This window comes from Eptatretus burgeri, chromosome 12, assembly GCF_056783735.1.
Source record: "Eptatretus burgeri isolate ZD-2024b chromosome 12, Ebu_testis_v1, whole genome shotgun sequence".
Lineage (NCBI taxonomy): Eukaryota > Metazoa > Chordata > Myxini > Myxiniformes > Myxinidae > Eptatretus > Eptatretus burgeri.
The window spans coordinates 96,633,912-96,657,986 of record NC_140972.1 but is presented as its reverse complement, the minus strand read 5'-3'; the positions used below and the strand labels follow the sequence as shown (position 1 = coordinate 96,657,986).

The 24,075-nt window shown below is 46.6% G+C and overlaps 2 protein-coding genes across 4 annotated transcripts in view; one reads left to right on the top strand and one right to left on the bottom strand.

The window, feature by feature from the left end:
- LOC147016196 (uncharacterized) overlaps positions 1 to 24,075 on the top strand; it is a 142,726-nt gene that overhangs the window by 40,522 nt on the left and 78,129 nt on the right. The window lies entirely within an intron of this gene.
- LOC147016198 (casein kinase I-like) overlaps positions 1 to 24,075 on the bottom strand; it is an 83,943-nt gene that overhangs the window by 49,216 nt on the left and 10,652 nt on the right. For 2 of the 3 annotated variants that reach the window (XM_085849019.1, XM_085849020.1), the window contains exons 2-5: positions 16,610 to 16,716; positions 16,352 to 16,478; positions 13,096 to 13,194; positions 11,922 to 12,014 (exon numbers count right to left, since the gene is read on the bottom strand). In XM_085849019.1, the coding sequence (XP_085705145.1) occupies positions 11,922 to 12,014; positions 13,096 to 13,194; positions 16,352 to 16,478; positions 16,610 to 16,716 (426 nt within the window). The remainder of the gene's footprint in view (positions 1 to 11,921; positions 12,015 to 13,095; positions 13,195 to 16,351; positions 16,479 to 16,609; positions 16,717 to 24,075) is intronic. The other variant, XM_085849021.1, reaches the window with a different exon arrangement.

Below are 24,075 nucleotides of genomic sequence, written 5' to 3'. Positions count from 1 at the left end.
TGCGTGCCTGTCGCGTGCGTCGCATGTGTGCGTGCCTGTCCGTGCGCGCATGTGCGTGCGTGTCGGTCTGTCGCGTGCGTGCGTGCGTCGATCTGTCGCGTGCGTCGCGTGTGCGTGCCTGTCCGTGCGTGCCTGTCCGTGCGTGCCTGTCCGTGCGTGCATGTGTGCGTGCCTGTCCGTGCGTGCATGTGTGCGTGCCTGTCCGTGCGTGCATGTGTGCGTGCCTGTCCGTGCGTGCCTGTCCGTGCGTGCCTGTCCGTGCGTGCCTGTCCGTGCGTGCATGTGTGCGTGCATGTGTGCGTGTCTGTCAGTGCGTGCATGTGTGCGTGCCTGTCCGTGCGTGCATGTGTGCGTGCCTGTCCGTGCGCGCATGTGTGCGTGCCTGTCCGTGCGCGCATGTGTGCGTGCCTGTCCGTGCGCGCATGTGTGCGTGCCTGTCCGTGCGCGCATGTGTGCGTGCCTGTCCGTGCGCGCATGTGTGCGTGCCTGTCCGTGCGCGCATGTGTGCGTGCCTGTCCGTGCGTGCCTGTCCGTGCCTGCCTGTCCGTGCCTGCCTGTCCGTGCGTGCATGTGTGCATGTGTGCGTGCCTGTCCGTGCGTGCATGTGTGCGTGCCTGTCCGTGCGTGCCTGTCCGTGCGTGCCTGTCCGTGCGTGCCTGTCCGTGCGTGCCTGTCCGTGCGTGCATGTGTGCGTGCCTGTCAGTGCGTGCATGTGTGCGTGCCTGTCCGTGCGTGCATGTGTGCGTGCCTGTCCGTGCGTGCATGTGTGCGTGCCTGTCCGTGCGTGCATGTGTGCGTGCCTGTCCGTGCGTGCATGTGTGCGTGCCTGTCCGTGCGTGCATGTGTGCGTGCCTGTCCGTGCGTGCATGTGTGCGTGCCTGTCCGTGCGTGCATGTGTGCGTGCCTGTCCGTGCGTGCCTGTCCGTGCGTGCCTGTGTGCGTGCCTGTCCGTGCGTGCGTGCATGTGTGCGTGCCTGTCCGTGCGTGCCTGTCCGTGCGTGCATGTGTGCGTGCCTGTCCGTGCGTGCATGTGTGCGTGCCTGTCCGTGCGTCGCGTGCGTGCGTGCGTGCGTGTCGATGTCCGTGCGTGCGTGCGTGTCGTGCCTGTCCGTGCGTGCGTGCGTGCGTGCCGGTCTGTGCGTGCGTGCGTGCGTGCGTGTCGGTCCGTGCGTGCATGTGTGCGTGCCTGTCCGTGCGCGCATGTGTGCGTGCCTGTCCGTGCGCGCATGTGTGCGTGCCTGTCCGTGCGCGCATGTGTGCGTGCCTGTCCGTGCGCGCATGTGTGCGTGCCTGTCCGTGCGCGCATGTGTGCGTGTCGGTCTGTGCGTGCGTGCGTGCGTGCGTGTCGGTCTGTGCGTGCGTGCGTGCGTGTCGGTCTGTGCGTGCGTGCGTGCGTGCGTGTCGGTCTGTGCGTGCGTGCGTGCGTGTCGGTCTGTGCGTGCGTGCGTGCGTGCCTGTCCGTGCGCGCATGTGTGCGTGCCTGTGCGTGCGTGCGTGCGTGCGTGTCGGTCTGTGCGTGCGTGCGTGCGTGTCGGTCTGTGCGTGCGTGCGTGCGTGTCGGTCTGTGCGTGCGTGCGTGCGTGTCGGTCTGTGCGTGCGTGCGTGCGTGTCGGTCTGTGCGTGCGTGCGTGCGTGTCGGTCTGTGCGTGCGTGCGTGTCGGTCTGTGAGTGCATGTGTGTCTGTCTGTGAGTGCATGCGTGTGTGTCTGTCTGTGAGTGCGTGTGTGTCTGTCTGTGAGTGCATGTGTGTCTGTCTGTGAGTGCATGTGTGTCTGTCTGTGAGTGCATGTGTGTCTGTCTGTGAGTGCATGTGTGTCTGTCTGTGAGTGCATGTGTGTCTGTCTGTGAGTGCATGTGTGTCTGTCTGTGAGTGCATGTGTGTCTGTCTGTGAGTGCATGTGTGTCTGTCTGTGAGTGCATGTGTGTCTGTCTGTGAGTGCATGTGTGTCTGTCTGTGAGTGCATGTGTGTCTGTCTGTGAGTGCATGTGTGTCTGTCTGTGAGTGCATGTGTGTCTGTCTGTGAGTGCATGTGTGTCTGTCTGTGAGTGCATGTGTCTGTCTGTGAGTGCATGTGTGCGTGTGTCTGCGCATGTGCGTCTGACTGTCTGCGCGTGCGTGTGTCTGCGCATGTGCGTCTGACTGTCTGCGCGTGCGTGTGTCTGCGCATGTGCGTCTGACTGTCTGCGCGTGCGTGTGTCTGCACATGTGCGTCTGACTGTCTGCGCATGTGCGTGTGTCTGCGCATGTGCGTCTGACTGTCTGCGCATGTGCGTCTGACTGTCTGCGCATGTGCGTCTGACTGTCTGCGCGTGCGTGTGTCTGCGCGTGCGTGTGTCTGCGCGTGCGTGTGTCTGCGCGTGCGTGTGTCTGCGCGTGCGTGTGTCTGCGCGTGCGTGTGTCTGCGCGTGCGTGTGACTGTCTGCGCATGTGCGTCTGACTGTCTGCGCATGTGCGTCTGACTGTCTGCGCGTGCGCGTGTCTGCGCGTGCGCGTGTCTGCGCGTGCGCGTGTCTGCGCGTGCGCGTGTCTGCGCGTGCGCGTGTCTGCGCGTGCGCGTGTCTGCGCGTGCGCGTGTCTGCGCGTGCGCGTGTCTGCGCGTGCGCGTGTCTGCGCGTGCGCGTGTCTGCGCGTGCGCGTGTCTGCGCGTGCGCGTGTCTGCGCGTGTCTGCGCGTGCGCGTGTCTGCGCGTGCGCGTGTCTGGGCGTGCGCGTGTCTGCGCGTGCGCGTGTCTGCGCGTGCGCGTGTCTGCGCGTGCGCGTGTCTGCGCGTGCGCGTGTCTGCGCGTGCGCGTGTCTGCGCGTGCGCGTGTCTGCGCGTGCGCGTGTCTGCGCGTGCGCGTGTCTGCGCGTGCGCGTGTCTGCGCGTGCGCGTGTCTGCGCGTGCGCGTGTCTGCGCGTGCGCGTGTCTGCGCGTGCGCGTGTCTGCGCGTGCGTGTGTCTGCGCGTGCGTGTGTCTGCGCGTGCGTGTGTCTGCGCGTGCGTGTGTCTGCGCGTGCGTGTGTCTGCGCGTGCGTGTGTCTGCGCGTGCGTGTGTCTGCGCGTGCGTGTGTCTGCGCGTGCGTGTGTCTGCGCGTGCGTGTGTCTGCGCGTGCGTGTGTCTGCGCGTGCGTGTGTCTGCGCGTGCGTGTGTCTGCGCGTGCGTGTGTCTGCGCGTGCGTGTGTCTGCGCGTGCGTGTGTCTGCGCGTGCGTGTGTCTGCGCGTGCGTGTGTCTGCGCGTGCGTGTGTCTGCGCGTGCGTGTGTCTGCGCGTGCGTGTGTCTGCGCGTGCGTGTGTCTGCGCGTGCGTGTGTCTGCGCGTGCGTGTGTCTGCGCGTGCGTGTGTCTGCGCGTGCGTGTGTCTGCGCGTGCGTGTGTCTGCGCGTGCGTGTGTCTGCGCGTGCGTGTGTCTGCGCGTGCGTGTGTCTGCGCGTGCGTGTGTCTGCGCGTGCGTGTGTCTGCGCGTGCGTGTGTCTGCGCGTGCGTGTGTCTGCGCGTGCGTGTGTCTGCGCGTGCGTGTGTCTGCGCGTGCGTGTGTCTGCGCGTGCGTGTGTCTGCGCGTGCGTGTGTCTGCGCGTGCGTGTGTCTGCGCGTGCGTGTGTCTGCGCGTGCGTGTGTCTGCGCGTGCGTGTGTCTGCGCGTGCGTGTGTCTGCGCGTGCGTGTGTGTGTGTCTGTGCATGCATGTGTGTGTCTGTGCATGCCCATCTGTCTGTCTGTCTGTCTGTATATGAGTGTGCTTGTGCGTGCGTGCGTCTGTCTGTGTGTGCGTGCGTGCGTCTGTGCGTGCGTGTGTCTGTACGTGTGTCCGTGCATGCGTGTGCGTGCATGTGTCTGTGCGTGCGTGTGTCTGCGCGTGCGTGTGTCTGCGCGTGCGTGTGTCTGCGCGTGCGTGTGTCTGCGCGTGCGTGTGTCTGCGCGTGCGTGTGTCTGCGCGTGCGTGTGTCTGCGCGTGCGTGTGTCTGCGCGTGCGTGTGTCTGCGCGTGCGTGTGTGTGTGTCTGTGCATGCATGTGTGTGTCTGTGCATGCCCATCTGTCTGTCTGTCTGTCTGTATATGAGTGTGCTTGTGCGTGCGTGCGTCTGTCTGTGTGTGCGTGCGTGCGTCTGTGCGTGCGTGTGTCTGTACGTGTGTCCGTGCATGCGTGTGCGTGCATGTGTCTGTGCGTGCGTGTGTCTGCGTCTGTCTGTCCATGCCTGAGTGTGCGTGCATATGTGTGTGGGCGTGTCTGTGTGTGCGCGTCTGCGCGTGCGTGTGTGTGCATGTCGCATGTGTGTGTCTGCGTGCGTGCGTGCGCGTGTCGGTGTGTGCGCGTGCCGGTGAGTGCGCTGCCGGTGCGTGCGCATGTCGGTGCGTGCGCGTGTCTGCGTCTGTCTGTCCATGCCTGAGTGTGTGTGCATGTGTGTGTGTGGGTGTCTGCATGTGCGCGTCTGCACGTGCAAGTGTCTGCGCGTGTCGGTGCGTGCGCGTGCCGGTTCGTGCGCGGCCGGTGCGTGCGCGTGTCAGTGCGTGCGTGTCTGTGCATGTCTGTCTGTCTGTCTGTCTGTCTGTCTGTCTGTTTGTATATGCGTCTGTGCGTGCGTGCGTCTGTGTGTGCATGCGTGCGTGCGTGCGTGCAAATGTCACGCTAAGCATTCGTTGGTACTACAATGGGGAAGCACAGCAATTTTGTGTGCCGGACATCAAAGCCGACACGCTAGGAAAATCACAGAACCGTCGGAAAGAATCCGGAAATGAAAATATTAATGAATGAAAAATCAAATGCAAGCGAGTGACTCGAGACAATGGGGAAGCACGGTTCGTATACTTGCACAATGTTTTAGCACACCCCGCTCATATACCTTCCATTGATAAATGACTGCAGCAAAAATGATGGATCTTTTTGCCAATTGCCGCTCTGGCGATAACAATCAATGCAAAAAGGGGAAGCCACACACCCTCAGTGCTGCATCAATTGGAATATTGCTTAACAATGTAACCAAAGGAGTTTTGGTCCTGCACAAACTCTGGACGAACAGTGTCTATAGAAAGGCCACACCCCTTTTCAAAATTTTCACCTTTTGTTGCCTTGTAGCCTGGATTAAATTGCATTAAATGAGACTTTTTCCACATCGTAACCCACAACTTCCAAGTGAAAAACAAATTCTACAAATTTCAGAAAATTAATTAAACATACAAAACTCGAATATCTTGGTTGTACAAGTATCAACCCCCCTTTATAATGGCAATTGTAAATGAGCTCAGGTATAACCAATCACCTTCAAAATCACACACAAAGTTAATTGGCCTCCACTTGTGTTAAATTGTAATGATTCTGATTATTTCAGAATAAAATCAGCTGCTTCTGTAAGTTTCCTCTGCCAATTGGTGCATTTCACAGCAAATAGTCAACCATGAACACCAAGGAGCTTGCAAAAGACCTCTGGGATAAAGTTGAAGAAAGGCACAGATCAGGGGATGCGTATAAAAATATTTCAAAGGCCTTGAATATCCCTTGGAGAACAGACAAGACAATCAAGAAGTGAAAGGCAGATTGTACCACCAAGACCCTGCTTAAGGCCCGGTCACACCTTGACGTTTTAGCCAACGTATGCCGATTTTTGAATTTTTTTTCTAAAACGCTGGCACACGTTGAATACGTTATGGGTAAGTTTTGATAACATTGAGAGCACGCTGAAAAACACTGCCATACGTCGTTGTACGTTGGCTTTAAACGTTGTACTTTTTGGTTGTCCTCAAATTTTTTCATGCTTGAAATTTCACGACGTATGCCGGCGTATGAATCACACGTTCCGCTACGCTGGCCACAAGTTGTATGCACGGTCTGCGATCGTTGACAGACGTCAACACATGCTACTTGTAAGTTAATCATACGTTGAGACACGCCGAGGTAATGTTTAGCGTACCCGAAACTTATTTCTAACCTATGATTAACGTGTTGTTGGCACGTTACGCGATCGTTGCCAAACATCGACAGACGTTACTTTTAAGTTACTCATAGGCTGAAAGACGTCGGTATAATGGATCGTCCTTGCGTCAGCGTCCACGGCCACGGCCAGGACACTTATTTGCAGCATTCTTCAAACTTTTCTTCGGCATGACGAGGATGTTCACACTTCGATGTCTAGCTTGGCTATGATTCCAATTGTCCATCGGCAGCGTCTATTTAAAATAGTCGAGTTTGAGCGTTTTAACACGTTCAGAAGAAACGCTTCAAATTTCCAAACCCCAGCGTCAAAAAACAAAGGCGAGTGACAGCAATTTAAATCGTTCATTGTAAACAATGAAAATAGCTGAGTGGTACCGTTTAAAAGTCATTGAGTGTAAAAAAAATCCAATTGTTGAGCGCAAGCATCTACTTTCAATAGTGGAGATGCAGCCATTTAAATCGTTGAGTTTATCATTTAAATCGTTAAATGCAAGGACGATCCATCATAACCCACACCCTCCCCCTACTACTGCCAACATGAACAAACTAATACTAATACTGATACTGTTACTGCTGACATGGACATCGACTCAAAAAAAGGACTCGAAAACACTGTTGGGTTCCCCTTTTATGAACACCATTTTTATATACCAATTCCCAAAACCGCTGGGAACACGTCTTTATATGGCAGTTGTAAGCTAGAAACACGTTCATTTATTTTTTTTGTCGACCGGAAGACGTCATTGGAATACGTCTACATACGACGATGTGTGTTGGGACTACGTAAAGAATTGGTTCAAAGCACGTCAAACATAAGTTAGAAATAAGTTTCGCGTAAAAAAGACATTACCGCGACGTGTTTCGACTTATGAGTAGCTTATAAGTAGCCTTTGTGGACGTGTGTAAGCGTCCACATATCGTGTGTAAAACTTATCCCCATCGCATGCGGAACGTGTGTCATACGCAGAGTACGTCGTAAAATTTTGAACATGTTTAAAATTTCTTGACGTACTCTACTTACTACGATGTATGATAGCGTACTTTAGCGTTGTACTCACGTATACCAAACTTACTCATACCGTATTTGACGTGCCCCAACATTTTAGACACATTTTTCTTAGGTCGGCATATGCTGGCAAGTTCGCCAAGGTGTGACCGCGATGTTGACACTTTCATTTCTACGGCAGTTATGATTCGAATCGTTGTGCGTCAGCCTTTTAAAAGGCTACGTCACGACATCGTCGGCGATGCGTGCAACGCGCTATGCCTATGTTAGACTATCGTTGGGCATCGGTTGTGTAGGCCGACAACAGGTTCAGCATTCGTTGGTATAAGTTATCTATAACACAACGAAACGTTCTGTGTCCGTTACCAATGCGTTATACATAAGACCAAGTCGCGATGAATACGTCCGAATCTTTAAAAAAAAACATCAAAAGTTCAACGTAAGCCAGCGTTTTAGATACATTTTAATACGTCGCCATCGCTGGCTAAAACGTCAAGGTGTGACCGGGCCTTTAGATCAGACCGTCCCTCCGAACTGGATGACCAAGCAGGAAGACTCATCAGAGAGGCCATCAAGAGGCCAACGGCAACTTTGAAAGAGCTACAGGCCATTCTGGCAAAAACTGGTCACTGTGTGCATGTGACAACAATATCCCAAGCACTCCACAAGTCTGGTCTTTACAGTAGGGTGGCAAGAAGGAAGCCATTACTCAAAAAAGCCCACCTTGCGTCCTGTTTGAGGTATGCAAAAAAACCACTCCGGAGATTCTGAAGCCATGGTGCAAAACGTTTTGTGGTCTGATGAAACCAAGACGGAATGTTGGCCTCAATGCAAAACGTTACGATTGGTAAAAACCCAACACAGCACATCACCCAAAGAATACCATCCGCATTGTGAAACATTGGTGGTGGCAGCATCATGCTCTGGGGATGTTTATCATCAGCAGGGACTTGGGCACTTGTCAGGACAGAAGGGAATATGGATGGAGCAAAATACAGAAAACCTGCTGACTTCTGCAAGAAAGCTGATATTGGGATGGAAGTTCACCTTTCAGCATGATGATGACCCAAAGTACACAGCCAAAGCGACAATGGAGTGGTTAAGGAACAAAAAGATAAATGCCCTTGAGTGGCCGAATCAGAGCCTCGACCTAAATCCAATCAAAAATCTGTGTCACGAGTTGAAGATTGCTGTTCATAAACACTCCCCACGCAACTTGACTGAGTTTGAACAGTTTTCTGCAGAAGAATGGGAAAATATTGCTCAATCAAGGTGTGAGAAGTTGGTGGAGACATATCCCAACAGACTCACAGCTGTAATTGCTGTCATACGTGCTTCCAGCAAGTATTAACTCAGGGGGTGGACACTTATTCAACCAAGATATTCGAGTTTTGTATTTTTAATTAATTTTCTGAAATTTGTAGAATTTGTTTTTCATATGGAAGTTGTGGGTTACAATGGTGGAAAAATAAACAAGCAGTCATAGACTGGTACTTACAAAATCGTCAACTTGACCTCTGACCTTGTCTTATAAAAGCTGTCAAGAGAAGGTAGCGACGCAAACCAGAAGTTTCTACGATGATTCTGTACCAAACCATCAAAAATCGTAACGTCGACCGAAGCAAAAATCTCCATTTCTCCACGCAATTATTTAATATTATTTTATCAGAAACAAAACCGTAATATTCGGCCATCCACCAACAATCTTTACATAATCCGACGGCTTAGCGAGTCAGGCATGCGACGATAACATTTATTGGGATAAAAAAATGACTTTTAAACACCATCTTTATCAAAAACACCGTCAGTGCGCACACACAAAACCTTTACGTGACTCAACGACGCGTCTGCTCGAGCGCGCTGCACCACGTGACGAGTCGTGACGCGGCAAGTGAAATATTTTTTTCACAATCTTAAAACGTCTCCAAAACATCCGATTTTTACCATAATTTCGACAACCGAGTGTTAAGCGTCCTAAGCGATCGCAAAAAAAACCGAAGACAAAATTAAAATCGAAGTTAAAACGAACTCGTAACGTCGACCGTAGCAAAAATACTCCATTTCTCCACATGAATTTACGGAATTATGTTTGACCTCACTGTGACCTTGACATTTGACCAAAATATAATCAACGCAAGCCATAACCCTCCTGAATCACGTGGTGTAATTTGATATTGGTAGCTTCTTTCGTTCTCGAGTTATCGTGCCTACAAACAAACACACAAACAGAGGACGGAAGTCATCAATATACTTACGAAATCTAGTAATAAAGGTGGAAAAAGTCTGATTTGATGAAATCTAATTCCAGGATACAAGGCAACAAAGACGAAAATTTTGAAAGGGGATGTAGACTTTCTTTTGGCACTGCACATTACCACCAACCTGAGCGCTGTGCCAAATGGGCCAATTACAATCACATCTTACAATTGCTGCACAGAGGGTTGAAACACCTGAAACCACTGCACAGCATCAATATGCATAGGTGTCGTTTTACACAACTGAGCTGAAGCTTCACAAATAATTACAAAAATATAAAATAGAAAGGCCCATCATATTTGTATTGTACAAAAGTCATTTCTGCAAACTTCATAAATGACTGGAGGTCATCAGAAAACGAGGAAATCCACAAAAGTTTCTCACACCTGGGAGGTGGAACAACAAAGTCAAACAACCAATTATAATTGGTTTGAAAAACCTCATCCTCATGGAGTTTTCAAAGTATCAGAAACACGAGCAACTGAGTGGCAGAATAACTGGTCATTCGTGCAAGCAAGAGCTGCACGTTAGATCAATAACTCACTACTTTTACGTCTGTGCACCCAGATCTACAACACATGAAAATAACAATGGAGAACAAGAAAAAGAGCAGTCAGAGATTGCACACCCTCACCAGGACTTGTTTTGCCTGGTGTTTCTGCACTGGTGTGTTATGTAATTAATAATAGACAGAATTAGAACTGCCACTTTATAACTGCTGGCAGTGATGACCGGGTACCAAGACGTCCCGCTTTGATCAGACACCTGACCCTGACCCATGACATTTTTCTTATTATAGAAATGAATTTAGAATGGGATTAAAATTAATTCATTTCAGATCAAATGGAAGACCAAATAGGTACTACATTGGAGTAACCAGAAGGAACCCAAACAAGCAAAAAGCAAAGATGAAGTCATCAGGAGGAACCTGGATAGGATTCTCATTTCCGCTGCTACTCCTCTACCCTCAAACCCATCCAGGCACAGCCAAGTGAACCTTATTCAAAAAGAAATAAATAAAATTTTAAAAAATCAATAATAACCCAGATCAAATAATTCAATAACACTGGCTGCCAGACCATGTGTCCAATCAAGCTGAAATTTAAACACATATATTCTCAATCACTACTAGATCATAATTGTGAAGTTTCACATCGATTGATCAAGCAGTTCAAGAGAAAGGATTTTAAAAAGATTTTTGCTCAATCCCATATGGCTGTCAGACCATGTGACATCAATTATTCGTGAATATCCTGGTATCCCAAAGGCTTGGGGAACATTTGTATGACATTTCCCCTTGATCTGTCCAGCCTTTCTGGAGAAGAAGATTTTTGTTGGTTTCAGGGTAAATCCAATATGGCTGCCAAACCATGTGACCGATGATGCCACATGTGTGAACCTTTTGTTCCTCATGAATAGGCAGTCATATGTGTAACGTTTCGCCTCGATCTGTTCAGACACTTCAGAGAAGATTTTTGAAAGTTAAAAAAAAAAAATTTTTAAATTAAAACAATATGGCTGCCGAATCACATGACCGATGACTTCAATTGTTTTTCTGTGGACCATTTTATCCCTCAGTGACCCTCAAAAATGTTCGTACTGATCAGATGTAGCGTTCTACATATACAATTATGATGCCATAATGAAGGCAACTATGACTTCATTAAAAAAATAATAATAATCACGTATTCCCCATGAAAAGTACTTGCTATGTGCCAAGTTTCAATTACTTCCTTGGTGCGGTTTCAGAGATACAGAGGTCCAGTTTTCCCATTTTTCCAACATGGCTGCCACACCACGTGACCTATGACATCATAATTATCAATAAAACATTCCACTCGAGTTATCGCTCCGATGGTGAATATTTCTACTTGACCCGCCAAGCGGTTGCAGAGAAAAAGACTAAAGTTCTGTGCAGACAAACAAACAAACAAACAAACAAACAAGAAGAAGACGTCGTGCAGATACTTGCAAAATCCACTCCCCTCTCCAAAGGCTGCCATGGATACAACAAATTGTCCATTTCATTAAGTTTAAAATTCACAATCTTAATCGAAGCTCAGGTCAATCAGACGATTGTTTTTTGATTTTTCCGATTTAAATTCGAAATTGATTATTTTTCAGTTGAAAATTGATGATTTTAGCAGTTTGACCTTGAGTTGACCTTTGACATTTTGACCTCAAAAATCGCTGTTTCCAAATCCAGTGACGCAATTTGGAAATCCTGTTCAACTTTCAAGTCAATCGGATGAAAAATGACAATTTTAGAAATTTGACCTCAGGATGACCTTTGACCTCAAAATCAATAAGCTTCTCAGTTGAGACTACCTCTACAATTTGATAAAGTTTCATGTCGATCGTTTTAGAATTGTGACCTGGAGGCGATAAACAGTTAGTCAGACAGACAGACAGACAGACAGACAGACAGAGACAAACGGACCCAACTGCAATCGCCTCTCCTCCGGCGAGGGTGAAAATGACTATTCAATGAAAAGGCAGCAGAACTAGTCCCATGACATTCTGGGTCATTACTATTATGTATTTTGAGTAAATAAAAATAATAACAACAATAATGATGATAATAGAAAAATGATCACAATAACGTTTTACCAACCCCTATGCCTCTCGCTCATCACACTCCAGTTTCACAAACAACTTCGACAGAGCAACCCAAACAAACTACAAGGTGTGCCAAACTATCGAAACCGTGAGCATTTCTATGAGAAATGCGGGGATTGGGTGGGGAGGGGGCAGACCTGTTGGAGTCCCGAGAATGACGTCTGGTCGTGACACTGGCTAACACAATGGCTGCCGGTCCTTTTCCTCTTCCCAGTGGACGTTTCTGAGCACTGGGTAATCAGAGAACGCGCGGGGATTTGTCAATACGGCCATTGGAAAACAATAGGGGGGGATAATGCCAGCACAAGCATAGAGCTGGAGGGAGGGTGGGGGGGAGGGAGGTTCCTGGTGGACGGCGGCAAAGATTTTTCTCTGCAATTTTTTTTTTAATAACAAATAAAATTTATTGAAAAGTTTTTCCTCCCCAAATGATAAACTTCGTTTATCAATTGTGTTGCTTTGAGTTTCACAGAATTAAAAAGAAAGGCCAAAATTGGCAATTTTTATTGAACCGCCCCTGTGGGACTTGGGAAACAAGTGCCAGCAAGATTAATCTCGACCAATGGCTCGGAGAAATCAAATAGCGAGTGATTAATGGTTGTAAGAAAGGTTACGGCGATTGGATTGCAAAGCCTGCTTAAAAAAAAAATACAAATGTATCAAAGATGCATTCGTTGCAATTTAGCATTTAACAGAAATCAAAACGTCTGCAGGGAAGAGGAAATTCTCTCGAGAACGATGCATGCGATGCAAATTTGAACATCCTCCAGGGACACCGACAGCAAGCGAGAGGCATTATTCGGAAGCCAATCGGAAATGACTGAGATGCTCGAGCCCCCGGCTGACAAGCGGACACGTCATCCCCGCGGCGACATTTCTGAACTTTACTCTCATGCGGCCAAAAGGAAGAAAATAAATAAATAAATACTTCCATTTCCAATGAAGTACCACAGAGAGCATGAAGCATGCACAACCCTCTGGCCTGTAAACGAGATCCAAGCAGCACGCTTGCAAACCTGCAAACCTTTCTTACAACCACGGACAGACAGCAAGCGGCCTTTCTTACACCACCACTCCCCCCTCCCCCCACCCCCATCTTCGTACTCTGCTGCAGAAAACTTTGTGTCAAGCAGCAGCACAAAGACTGTACCTGCGGCACGCCAATAAGCCAATCATGGCTTGGTCCACATGCATGCATTCAATAAACAAGCCAGCCTCAAATTCCCAAATCCAGCTTACAGTGTGTGATTTTGCTCAAATACAGAAACAGCGGGGAGAGGGGAGGGGGTGGCAGGCAGTGTGGTGCGGTACCTTATTACAATGGCGGCCAATGCCCATGAGGAAGTTATCCGGCTTGATGTCTCTGTGGATGAAATTCTTGTTGTGCACGTACTCAATCCTGCTGATCATCTGTACAACACAAGAAAGCCGACACACATTTTTCAAAATGATCATGTTTCACGGCCGGCTCAACGACTCTTTCCAACTTGATAACCTCCATGCCGAAGGTGTTACAATAATAACTTATTTTGATGATATGAGTAGCATCCCCAAGATTTCTGTAAAGTCATGCAGTCACATCACAAGCATCTCGGGCACCAATCTCATTCGAAAGCTCATGCCAGTGAGGAAAAGGTCGATATTTTGTCCTGTTCGACATACCTCAAGGGGCTGTCACACCTTGACGATTTAGCCAGCGTATACCAACGTATGAAAAATTTGTCTAAAACGCTGGCACACATTGAATACGTTATGGGTAGGTTTTGTATACGTTAAGAGCACGATCGTTAAGCGATCGTTGACACACGTCGACACACGTTACTTGTAAGTTACTCATAAGTCGAAACACGTCGAGGTAATGTTTTGCGTACCTGAAACTTATTTCTAACCTATCAGTAACATGCTTTGAACCTACGTGTAACATATCGCCAACGCATATTGAGGTATGTAGACGTATTCCGGATGACCACAGAACTTACTGAACGTGTTTCTAACTTACAGCTACCGTATAATGGCGTATTGGCAGGGTTTAGGGGAATTGGTATATAAAAATGGGCTTCACAGGAGGAACCCGTCAGTGTTCCAGACTCCATGTTGTTGTTTATTTTGTTTGTATTTTATCTCCGGCATGACGGTGATGTTGACACATCGATTTCTAGTGCGGTTATGATTTAAATCGTTGAGCGGCAGCCTATGAATAGCCTACGCCACGTGATCGTCCACGATACGCTGCCGCACGCTATGCATACGTTAGACTATCGTTGGGCATACGTTGTGAATGCCGACAACACGCTAAGCATTCGATGGTATAAGTTATCTATAAGTTATCGAAACGTTCTGTGTACGTTACGAATACGTTATGCATTTGTCCAACTCGTTATGAATACGCCAATAACTTTTTAAAAAACATCAATAGTTCAGCGTAGAAAAACACTAAAAAAAAAAAAAGCTGAAGAAAACTTCGAAGAATGCTGCAAAGAGGTCTCCTGGCTGTGGACGCGGACGCAAGGAGGATCCATCATCACCCACACCCTCCCCATCACACTCACCTACTACTACTAATGACACGCTCACCTACTACTACTTCTGATACCACCGACATGGACATGTACTCACCATGGAGTCTGAAACACTGATGGGTTCCTCCTGTGAAGCCCATTTTTATATACCAATTCCCCTAAACACTGCCAATACGCCATTATACGGTAGCTGCAAGTTAGAAACACGTTCAGTAAGTTCTGTGGTCGTCCGGAAGATGTCAATCTAATACATCAATGTACGTTAGAGATACGTTACACATAGGTTCAAAGCACGTTACTCATAGGTTAGAAATAAGTTTCGGGTACGCGAAACATTACCTCGACGCGTTTCCACTTACGAGTAACTTACAAGTAACGTGTCTCGACGTGTGTTAATGATCGCATAACGTGCCTACAACTTATGGCCAGCGTATGTGGAACGTGTGAGTCATACGCTAGCATACGTCGAAAAATTTTGAGCATGCTTAAAATTTGTCGACGTGCTCGGCGTACTAAGAAGTATGCCAGCATGCTTCAGCGTGCTCTTAACGTATACAAAACTTACCCATAACGTATTCGACGTGTGCCAGCGTATTCGGCAAATTTTTCATACGTCGGCATACGCTGGCTAAAACGTCACGGTGTGACAGGGCGTTGACACTTCAATGTCTCGTGCAGTTATGATTTGAATCGTCGAGCGGCAGCCTTTTAATAGGCGACGCCCCGTGATCGTCCGCAATACGCTGCCGCGCGCTATGCATACATAACACTATCGTTGGGAATACATTGTGAACGCCGACAACACGCTAAGCATTCGTTGGTACAAGTTTTCTACAAGTTATTGAAATGTTCTGTGTACGTTACCAATAAGTTATGCATACGTCCATCTCGTTATGAATACGCCAAAAACTTAAAAAAAAAACATCAATAGTTCAGCGTACGCCAGCGTTTTACATACATTTTGATAGGTTGCCATACGCTGGCTAAAACGTCAAGGTGTGACAACCCCTTTACCATTTGAGCTTCAAGCCGCCCTTTTCCGTCGTATACACACCATCATACATTCCATTTGCAAAAATGCACGACATCAACAAAAAAAACTCTCCAGCGGAGGTAAGCGTCACCCTTGTATAGTCACAGAGCGGACAGAACTCAAACGTAGAACATACACACAAGTGAGTGAGCGTGCGAGCAATGGAGTGCGAACAAATGTGTATGCTTGTGAGTGAGCGAGTACGAGCACGTGTGTGTGTGTGTGTGTGTGTGTGTGTGTGTGTGTGCGCGCGCGCGCGCAAGTGCGAGCATGAGAGTACGCACTTGAGCGAGTGTGAGTGCCAGTGAGTGTGCATGGGAGAGTGCAAGCGAGCACGCATGTGAGTAAGGGAGTGCAAGCGAGCATGTACATGTGTGAGCATGCATGCGAGTGAGTGCGAACAAGCGAGCATGCATGCGTGCAAGTGAGTGACAGTGAACGTGTACACATGTGAGTGAGTGACAGTGAGCGTGTACACGTGTGAGTGCTAGCGAGCATGTGAGACTGAGTGAGCGAGCGTGTAAGCGTGTGTGAGTAAGCGAATGAGAGTGAGCATGTCTGCGTGTGAATGATTGCCAGCAAGTATGCATGTGAGAGCGAGCGAGTATGCATGTGAGTGAGTGTGTACCCATGTAACCGAGCGAGCGTGTCCGTGTTTGAGTGAGTGAGAGCGAGCAAGCATGTCTGAGTGAGTGAGTGCAAGTAAGCGTGCGAGCATGAGCGAAAGAGTATGCACATGTGTGTGAATTAATGAGAAAACGAGCATGCACACGTGCGACTGAGCGAATGCGAGTGAGCGAGCGTGTATGCGTGTGGACGAGTGAGTGAGATACAGATTTTCCAGCTGAAAGGTTTGTAAATGTACAAAGCATGAATCATTTTGCTGGGTTCAACAAAAGAACATGAACTGACAAAACTGACAAAAGGCAAGATCCACAAAATTGAAAAGGGGGCAGTGGGGCGGGGTGGGGAAAGGACCCATACAAGTTACTACTACAAGAAGTGCACGACAGACCTGGTCAGCTAGCATGAGGACGGTCTTCATTGTGAAGCGACGGGAACAGAAGTTGAAAAGGTCCTCCAGGCTGGGACCAAGGAGGTCCATTACGAGAACATTGTAATCCTTTTCTTGTCCATACCACCTGCAAACGTCAGTCCATCATGAGGACGTTCATCACTTTTGCAACTTGGGAGGATGAAGGTAAATGAGCAGCGTGGGGTCTTGATTGGCGGGGCATAAGATGAAAAAAAAAAGTCAACAAAGGTTTTTTACCGTATGTGTGGGATTCCAACACCCCCCTGGAGGATTTTGTACAACTTGCTTTCATATAATAGCTGTGGATGTCGGGCCTTCTGCGATTCAAGCTTCACGGCCACCTCCTGCAGAGTACAAACACAGACATAGGTGGCAGTGTTAGAACAAGGTCAGAATGGGTGTGGGAAGGAGCTTCTGTGCAAGGAAACAAAAAATGGGGAAAGGGAGATTTTTCCCAAGAGGTTCTGCTCTCCACCCATGTACGGTCACATATTACGTTAAATTGCACATTAACCCAAATCCCTACAACTTCACATTTGGGTGGATGAGTGGCCACAGATGTGTTGTGTTTTTTTGATCAAAGCCATTCCACAATGTGGAACAAAACAATCTTCACCAGAAAACCGAGACCATGTGAACACCTCAACATCTCTAACCCCAACCACACTCACTGCCGCTTTGGTTCTACATTGGTGTGACGAAGCCTCTCAAATAGGAAGTGATGATTTATCACTGTTGAGAGATTCGATAGCAGGTCATCTGACATTGTAATGAAATGATGTACAAAGTACGTGATAAAGTATGAACTTTTTCATGCAGCAAAAATATTAATACTTCTCCGGGGTGTTCGATGAGAGGAGGTCTCAAAGCTTGCACGACATGAGCTGATGCCATCATTTCCTGAAAGTGGAGGAACAGCTTGGCCTGGCAGGATAGCTTGGATGTGCACTCACATCGGAGCTGTGCAGTCTGGTTTGAATCCCAACCCAGCTATAATCAGTCATCGTGACGTTTCACATGCATGTGAGCCATTGATATGTGCTCTGTCCCTCAAATGGGAATTACGCTGGGTGTCCTGTCTGCTGGCTTTTGTTAGTGGATATTCCCACGATGTCCTTTTCAAAGCATGCGAGTCGTCTTCAGCACCCTGACTAAATGAAGAATTCCTTCCTAGACCGATTTGCTGGGAAGGTAATGGCAAACCACCCAGAACACCCAAATAAAACCTGGTGTAACCCTTGCGCACGAGTCATTTCATCGACACTGTAAAGTGTATGGCGACGACGACTATGACGAGGAGCAAGCGCTACAGAGGCAGTTATTTGGGGAAAAAGAATAAGCCAAATTGGTTGTCGATTTCCTTCCCAAAGACAGTTGGTATAGCAATGGTGTTTCAACATTACATGATGAACATTACATTACACGTTATGCACGTGCCAATCCATGTGCAATCAATAACCAAAAACAATGACCCTCTCCAATTCCAATGGCATTTGGTCCACTTGGAAAAAATCTAAAAAAAAGATCACGCCAAAATTTCAGCCCTTCAGGTCAAACTACTGAGCCAAGTCTGTGCGTCTTATCGATGGTCTCTCTATCTTCTGCTGCCTCCTTTTCTGGTCTTGCACCCTCTGCTCGAGCCTGATGTTGGCTTAGGCTCCTAGGGTCCTGAGTTCGAGCCCCGTTTGTCACTGAATCAACACCAGGGGGTTGACTCAGCCTAGCCTGTCATCCTTCTGAGGTCGGCGAAATGAGCACCAGTATACTGGTAATAGGGGCACTGCATCAGCGGCATAGCTGCGCCCCGAACCAATGATGCAACCAGCAGCCAAAAAGGCAGCACATGATGGGAACCCTCTGCTCTTTCCATGCTTTGTCCTCTTCAGGTTTCTACAGGGCTCACATGGTCCACCATAAACCTCCTTCGGGTTAAACGACCTAAATCCAGGATCACTGCTCACCTCCACTCATTTGTTATTCTTTTTCCCGGCGGTGGAAACAACTTACACATCCCCTTCAATCTCGTTCCTCCCTCCAGGTCTTCAAGACAGCTGTTCACCACCATCTCAGATCTTCCACAATCCAAAACCATGATCTTTTACTACCCTCGTTAACCCTCCCCAATCCCTCGTCCTTCCAAATTTCCAGTTTCCATCCTGAGTGTTTCCTTCTGAATCCGACTTGTCCACCCCATGCATCCTCTATTGCCCCTCATACCCATTGTTTGTCCAAGTCTTGCTCCTCTTATTTGTCCTTCAGCTCTGCTGTTGGTGTCCCCCCTACTATAGCCTATTAGTGTAGTAGATAGTAGAAAGATCGTGCAAATTATGATACAAGCATCAAATTTGGCATTTCTGTTCTGCAGGGCTTTCTGATCAAATCTGCCCGATTGGCCATTTGGAAATCCAAATTTTGAAAAATTTGAAGAAGAAAAAAAAATTAAAAAAAAACTTCAAAAATATTTGAAGTCACAGCTGGCTGAAATTCTTGAAGCGCAAGTGAACATCCCAGACAGAGAACCAAGGGGAGTTGCAGTCATCATTGATGGCTCAGCACTTATCAATGCCCTGCCTCCACGCACTTCAAAGATATTTGATGACTATGCTAAAGAAGACATCATCCCAAAGGTGGAATCCTATGGTGCCAGGTACGAGAGGGTGGATGTAGTGTTTGATGTGTACAAGAAGTCAAGTCTGAAGTCCGAGGCAAGGTCGAAAAGGGGGCAAGGAATCAGAAGAAGAGTGACAGGAACCAGTAAGACCCCAAGTAACTGGAGAAGCTTTCTTCGAGATGACAGCAACAAGACTGAGCTGTTTCACTTCCTTGCAGAAAAGATGTGTGAAGCACAGACGACAAGCACGGTCATTGTCACAAAAGGAGAAGATGCCATTAGCAACACAAGGAAGTCACTGGATGCTGTTGTCACGAAGAAGCTGACACTCGAATATTTGTTCACGCCAGGGATGCAACGACGGATGGTAGCAAGTCCATTATCATTAAGGCTAATGACATGGACGTACTAGTCATACTAATATCTGTACTGCCATCCTTACAGGAACTAGATCTTGAGAACATATGGATTGCCTTTGGCCAAGGAGCCAAGGCGCGATGGATTCCAGTCCATGAGGTAGTTTCTGCAATAGGGCCTGAGAAAGCTAGAGGGATCCCATACTTCCATGCATCAGCGGCATCAGCGGAACGTCTTTGATAATGTTTCTGAAACATTCACTAATCTCAGCCAGCATCCAACATTGATTCGTGATCTTGACTTTTTTTTTTTTCAAATTTTTGAAAATTTGGATTTTCAAATGGCCAATCAGGCAGATTTGATTAGAATCCCCTGGAGAACAAATGTGCCAAATTTGATGCTTGTATCTTCATTTTCACAATTCCTCAAAAAATTGCTGTTATCTGCCCCACTATAAGCTATATAATGAACTAGTAAAGGTGCCCATCTTGGACGGGCGTCACTGGCAACATATGGTAAAAGACAGATAACATGAATGTAATTGAAACAATATATTATATCATTTTTATCCTTTGATTATCATTCAGGTTTTCCCCTTCGACTGTCCCGCAGTAGCTCCACTTCGACAACATTACCACGTAGTTTATTGATTACACAATGTGTACCATTTGTGAGTTCCGGAGGATCCATAGAGCGCATTAAAATTACAGGGCACCCTACTTTAAAGTGATCCAAAAGTCCGGATCAGTTTCGTGTACACATTCATATCTTGTAGATTTTAGCTGGCCGGATCAGTTTCGTCTACATATTCATATCTTGTAGATTTTAGCTGATTCTGAAACTGTTAACAGCATGTTGATCGGATGGTTCTGTAATTTTCTACGGTAGTAAACAGAAGTATGACTTAAGCCTGTACGCCACTATGCGGAGACCCGAGGACCTAATATTTCACAACAAACTAAAAACTCACAAAATTTGAAGATATTTTAAATAAACAATTTATTATAATATCAATTAAATATCATTTTTATCCATTGATAATATGAATTGTTCTGTACAGCTATAGTTGTTCTCCTGGGATCTGCGCATCCATCCACGATCTATGTTCTAATGAAGTGCAGTAGGAATTATAAAAACAGCACTGTGCGGGAGTGTAGGTAATCTCTCGAAAGCTCTCGGAAAGCCTTAAAATGCATCACGATCGGTTTGATTGTGAACAGATATATGGACGGACGGACATCGAGAGCGGTTTTATTAGGTCATCATGAAGGTACCGCTTGATATTACGCATTGAAATAGAGATATGAATACTCAAGTGAGTTTATTATATGTCTATGATTGATAGCTTATTGACAGCTCAATAACATGAGCAATTTACTATGGCGTATAGTGACTAATAATAACATACTCTACAAAAGGTTTTACGAACTCATCTCAGTGGTCCTCTAAAAAAATGGGAAACATTTTTATTTCTTTTTTTGTGCAATAATTCCTCCCATTTTGCAAATGGAGAACATGAACTGTTTAACTACCATAATCATCAAAACAAATTTTGAGGGGCCTCTTAAGGAAGACAATAATATCATTACTATATATATATATGTCAAAGCTTGTTTTATTTCATGCAGTAACAAAAATCTGATGGTGGAACAAAAAAAGGGGCGTGCCGAAATATTAATATAGATAGCAATTAGTACTGTTTGCAGAATCACTGACAAAATGTACACTATTGCTGTATTGCGAGTAAACAGGAGTCTCTGTTGTACATTATTATATCATTAATAACTTAACATTTGTTTATGCTTTTCAAAGCTTAACAGACCAAACCCTACTCCCAATTGGCAGCAGTCGCACAAAGCCCAGTGATTAGAGGCTAGAAAGGTCAAGAGACCCTGCAAAGGTGCAAATAAAACCTTTTCTCTTTATTGCAGATAGATTGCAATGTTAGCATCACATCTCTTCAGCATAGTTACATGAACCGAGGTATAAAATGTACCAAACACCTTGACAGGACACCCCGACAAAAAGACGACGAACCTCTGACAAATGAATCAAGAACTTTCTCAAAGTATTGTAATTTGAACACCTATTTAAAGTGGGCAAAAGGTTGAGAATATCTCGAATCACTTCCTGCTCCTACTGCGGAAGAAAGGAATCAACATATTGGCCAACCACAAGTTCTCAAAATCCATGGCCGAGCACTGCCGATAATGCTTTTGTTTTGAGGTTCAACGAGTCAATGTGATCCTCATTGGGGAATCTGCACTCACTAAAGGAGACCACTGCCAAGAAACGGACCCTGGCACTCAAGTGAGGAAAAAAAAAATACATGGTACAATACATCAAAGAAGCCGCTGCAACCTCCGGGTGTTTATCGCATCCACCATCCAAGACTACCTCAGGCATTTGTCACAACCACTATCGAGTGAGATGTTTGGCTGAAGATGCAAAGACACCTTACATACAAGGTCAAAATGAAACGGAAGACCAAGAAGGAACCCGAAGAAGTAAAGAGCAAAGATGGAGTCATCAGCAGAAACCGGGATAGGGCTCGGGTTTCAGCCGCTACTCCACAACCCTCAAACCCATGCAGGCAGAGCCAAGTGAGCCTCACGGAAAAAATTCTACAAGGATTCCCTTCTCCTGAGAGAAGCACGTTAGTACCTTTGGATAACAGAATAGTTGTGCATTGTGGTTTTACTTTTCAAGGAGGAGGGCACTGCACCACTCAAATCACTTCACATGAAGTGCAATAACATTCAACATCGTGAACTATACAGTGAGAACAAACCAAACATAATGAAGTTGGGTTTAACAACCGGTCTGTTGGGATCAAAACAACTCCCACGCCCAGAAATTAGTTTGTGATGCTGTCATTGCCCTCAGTATAACTACAAAGCATGGGTCTTACACATATTTAAATACACAAAACCTTTCAACATTAAAACAAAAGAGTAATCAGAGATTGCAGACCCTCGCCAGGACTTGTTTTGTGTAGTGTTTGTGCACTGGTGTGTTACGTAATTAATAAGAGATGAGACATAATTAGAACTTCCACTTTATAACTGCTGGCAGTGATGACCGGGTACCAAGATGTCCCGTTTTGATGCAACCCTGCTTTGATTGGACACCTGACTGTGACCCATGACGTTTTTTATATTAATTATTCAATTGAATTTATAACGGGATTAAAGTAAATTCAATTCAGATCAAATGGAAGACTAAATAGGTACAGTCCTGCATTGGAGTAATCAGAAGGAACCCAAACAAACAAAAAGCAGATGAAGTCAACAGGAAGAACCTGGATAGGATTCACATTTCAGCTGCTACTCCTCTACCCTCAAACCCATCCAGGCACAGCCAAGTGAACCTTATTGAAAAAAAATATTAAAATAAAAAATAAAAATAAAAAAGAACCCAGATCAAAAACATTAAATAACTCTGGCTGCCAGACCATGGCAAGTTTAAATTTAAAACATATATTCCCCATCACGACTAGATCACAAGTGTGACGTTTCACAGCGATTGATCAATCGGTTCAAGAGAAGGAATTTTTTTCAAAGATTTTTGTTCAATCCAATATGGCTGTAGGACCATGTGACATCAATCATTCATGAATACTCTGGTAGCCCAAGGCTTGGGGAATGTTTGTGTGACATTTCCCCTTGAACTGTTCAGCCTTTCTGGAGAAGATGATTTTTTTGTATAGGTTTTAGGGTAAATCCAATATGGCTGCCAAACCATGCGACCTATGACGTCGTATGTGTGAACCTTTTGTTCCTCATGGATAGGCGGTCATACGTGTAAAGTTTCGCCCTGATCTGTTCAAAAATCTTCTTCTCTGAAATGGCTGAAGATTTTTTAACAGAATAGCTGCCGAATCACATGACCGATGAAGTCATCAATTTTTTTGCTGTGGACCATTTTATCCCGAGATGACCCTCAAAATTTTTCATACCGATTGGATGTAGCATTCTACATATGCAACTATGACGTGATAACGAAGGCAACTATGACGTCATTAAAAAAACTTATTCTCGATGTGGAATACTTGCTGTGTGCCAAGTTTCAATTTTTACCCTCGCCGAAGGAGAGAGTATTGGATTTGGGTTTGTTTGTTTGTTTGTTTGTTTGTCTGCACAGAACTTTTGTGTTTTTCTCCACAACAGCTTGTCAAAGTGAGACGAAATCTTCACCATTGGTGTGACTACTCAAGTAGCATGTTTTAATGATAATTATGTCACAGGTCACGTGGTGTGGCAGCCATGTTGAGTGTACCCTAAAACATATTTTTTTAAATCTTCTCCAGAACAGCGAGACAGATCAAGGGCAAATTTCACATAAATGTTCCTCAAGGCATGGGTGCACAAGGTTGTTCAGGAATAATAAATTGATGTCACATGGTTTGGTAGCTATATAGCAATGTTTTCTCTGGAACTGCTTAATCAATTGATGTGGAAATTCACAATTGTGTTCCAGTAGTGAGAGGGAATAGATGTTTTAAATTTCGACTTGATCGGAGACATGGTCTGCAAGCCAGAATTATTTGATTTTTTTGATGTGGGTTTTTTTTGAGTAAGGCTCACTTGGCTGTGCCTGGATAGGTTTGAGGGTAGAAGAGTAGCAGTTGAAATGAGAATCCTATCCAGGTTCCTCCTGATGACTTCATCTTTTCTTTTTGCTCGTATGACTTCCTTACGATTACTACAATGCAAGACCAAGCCTATTTGGTCTT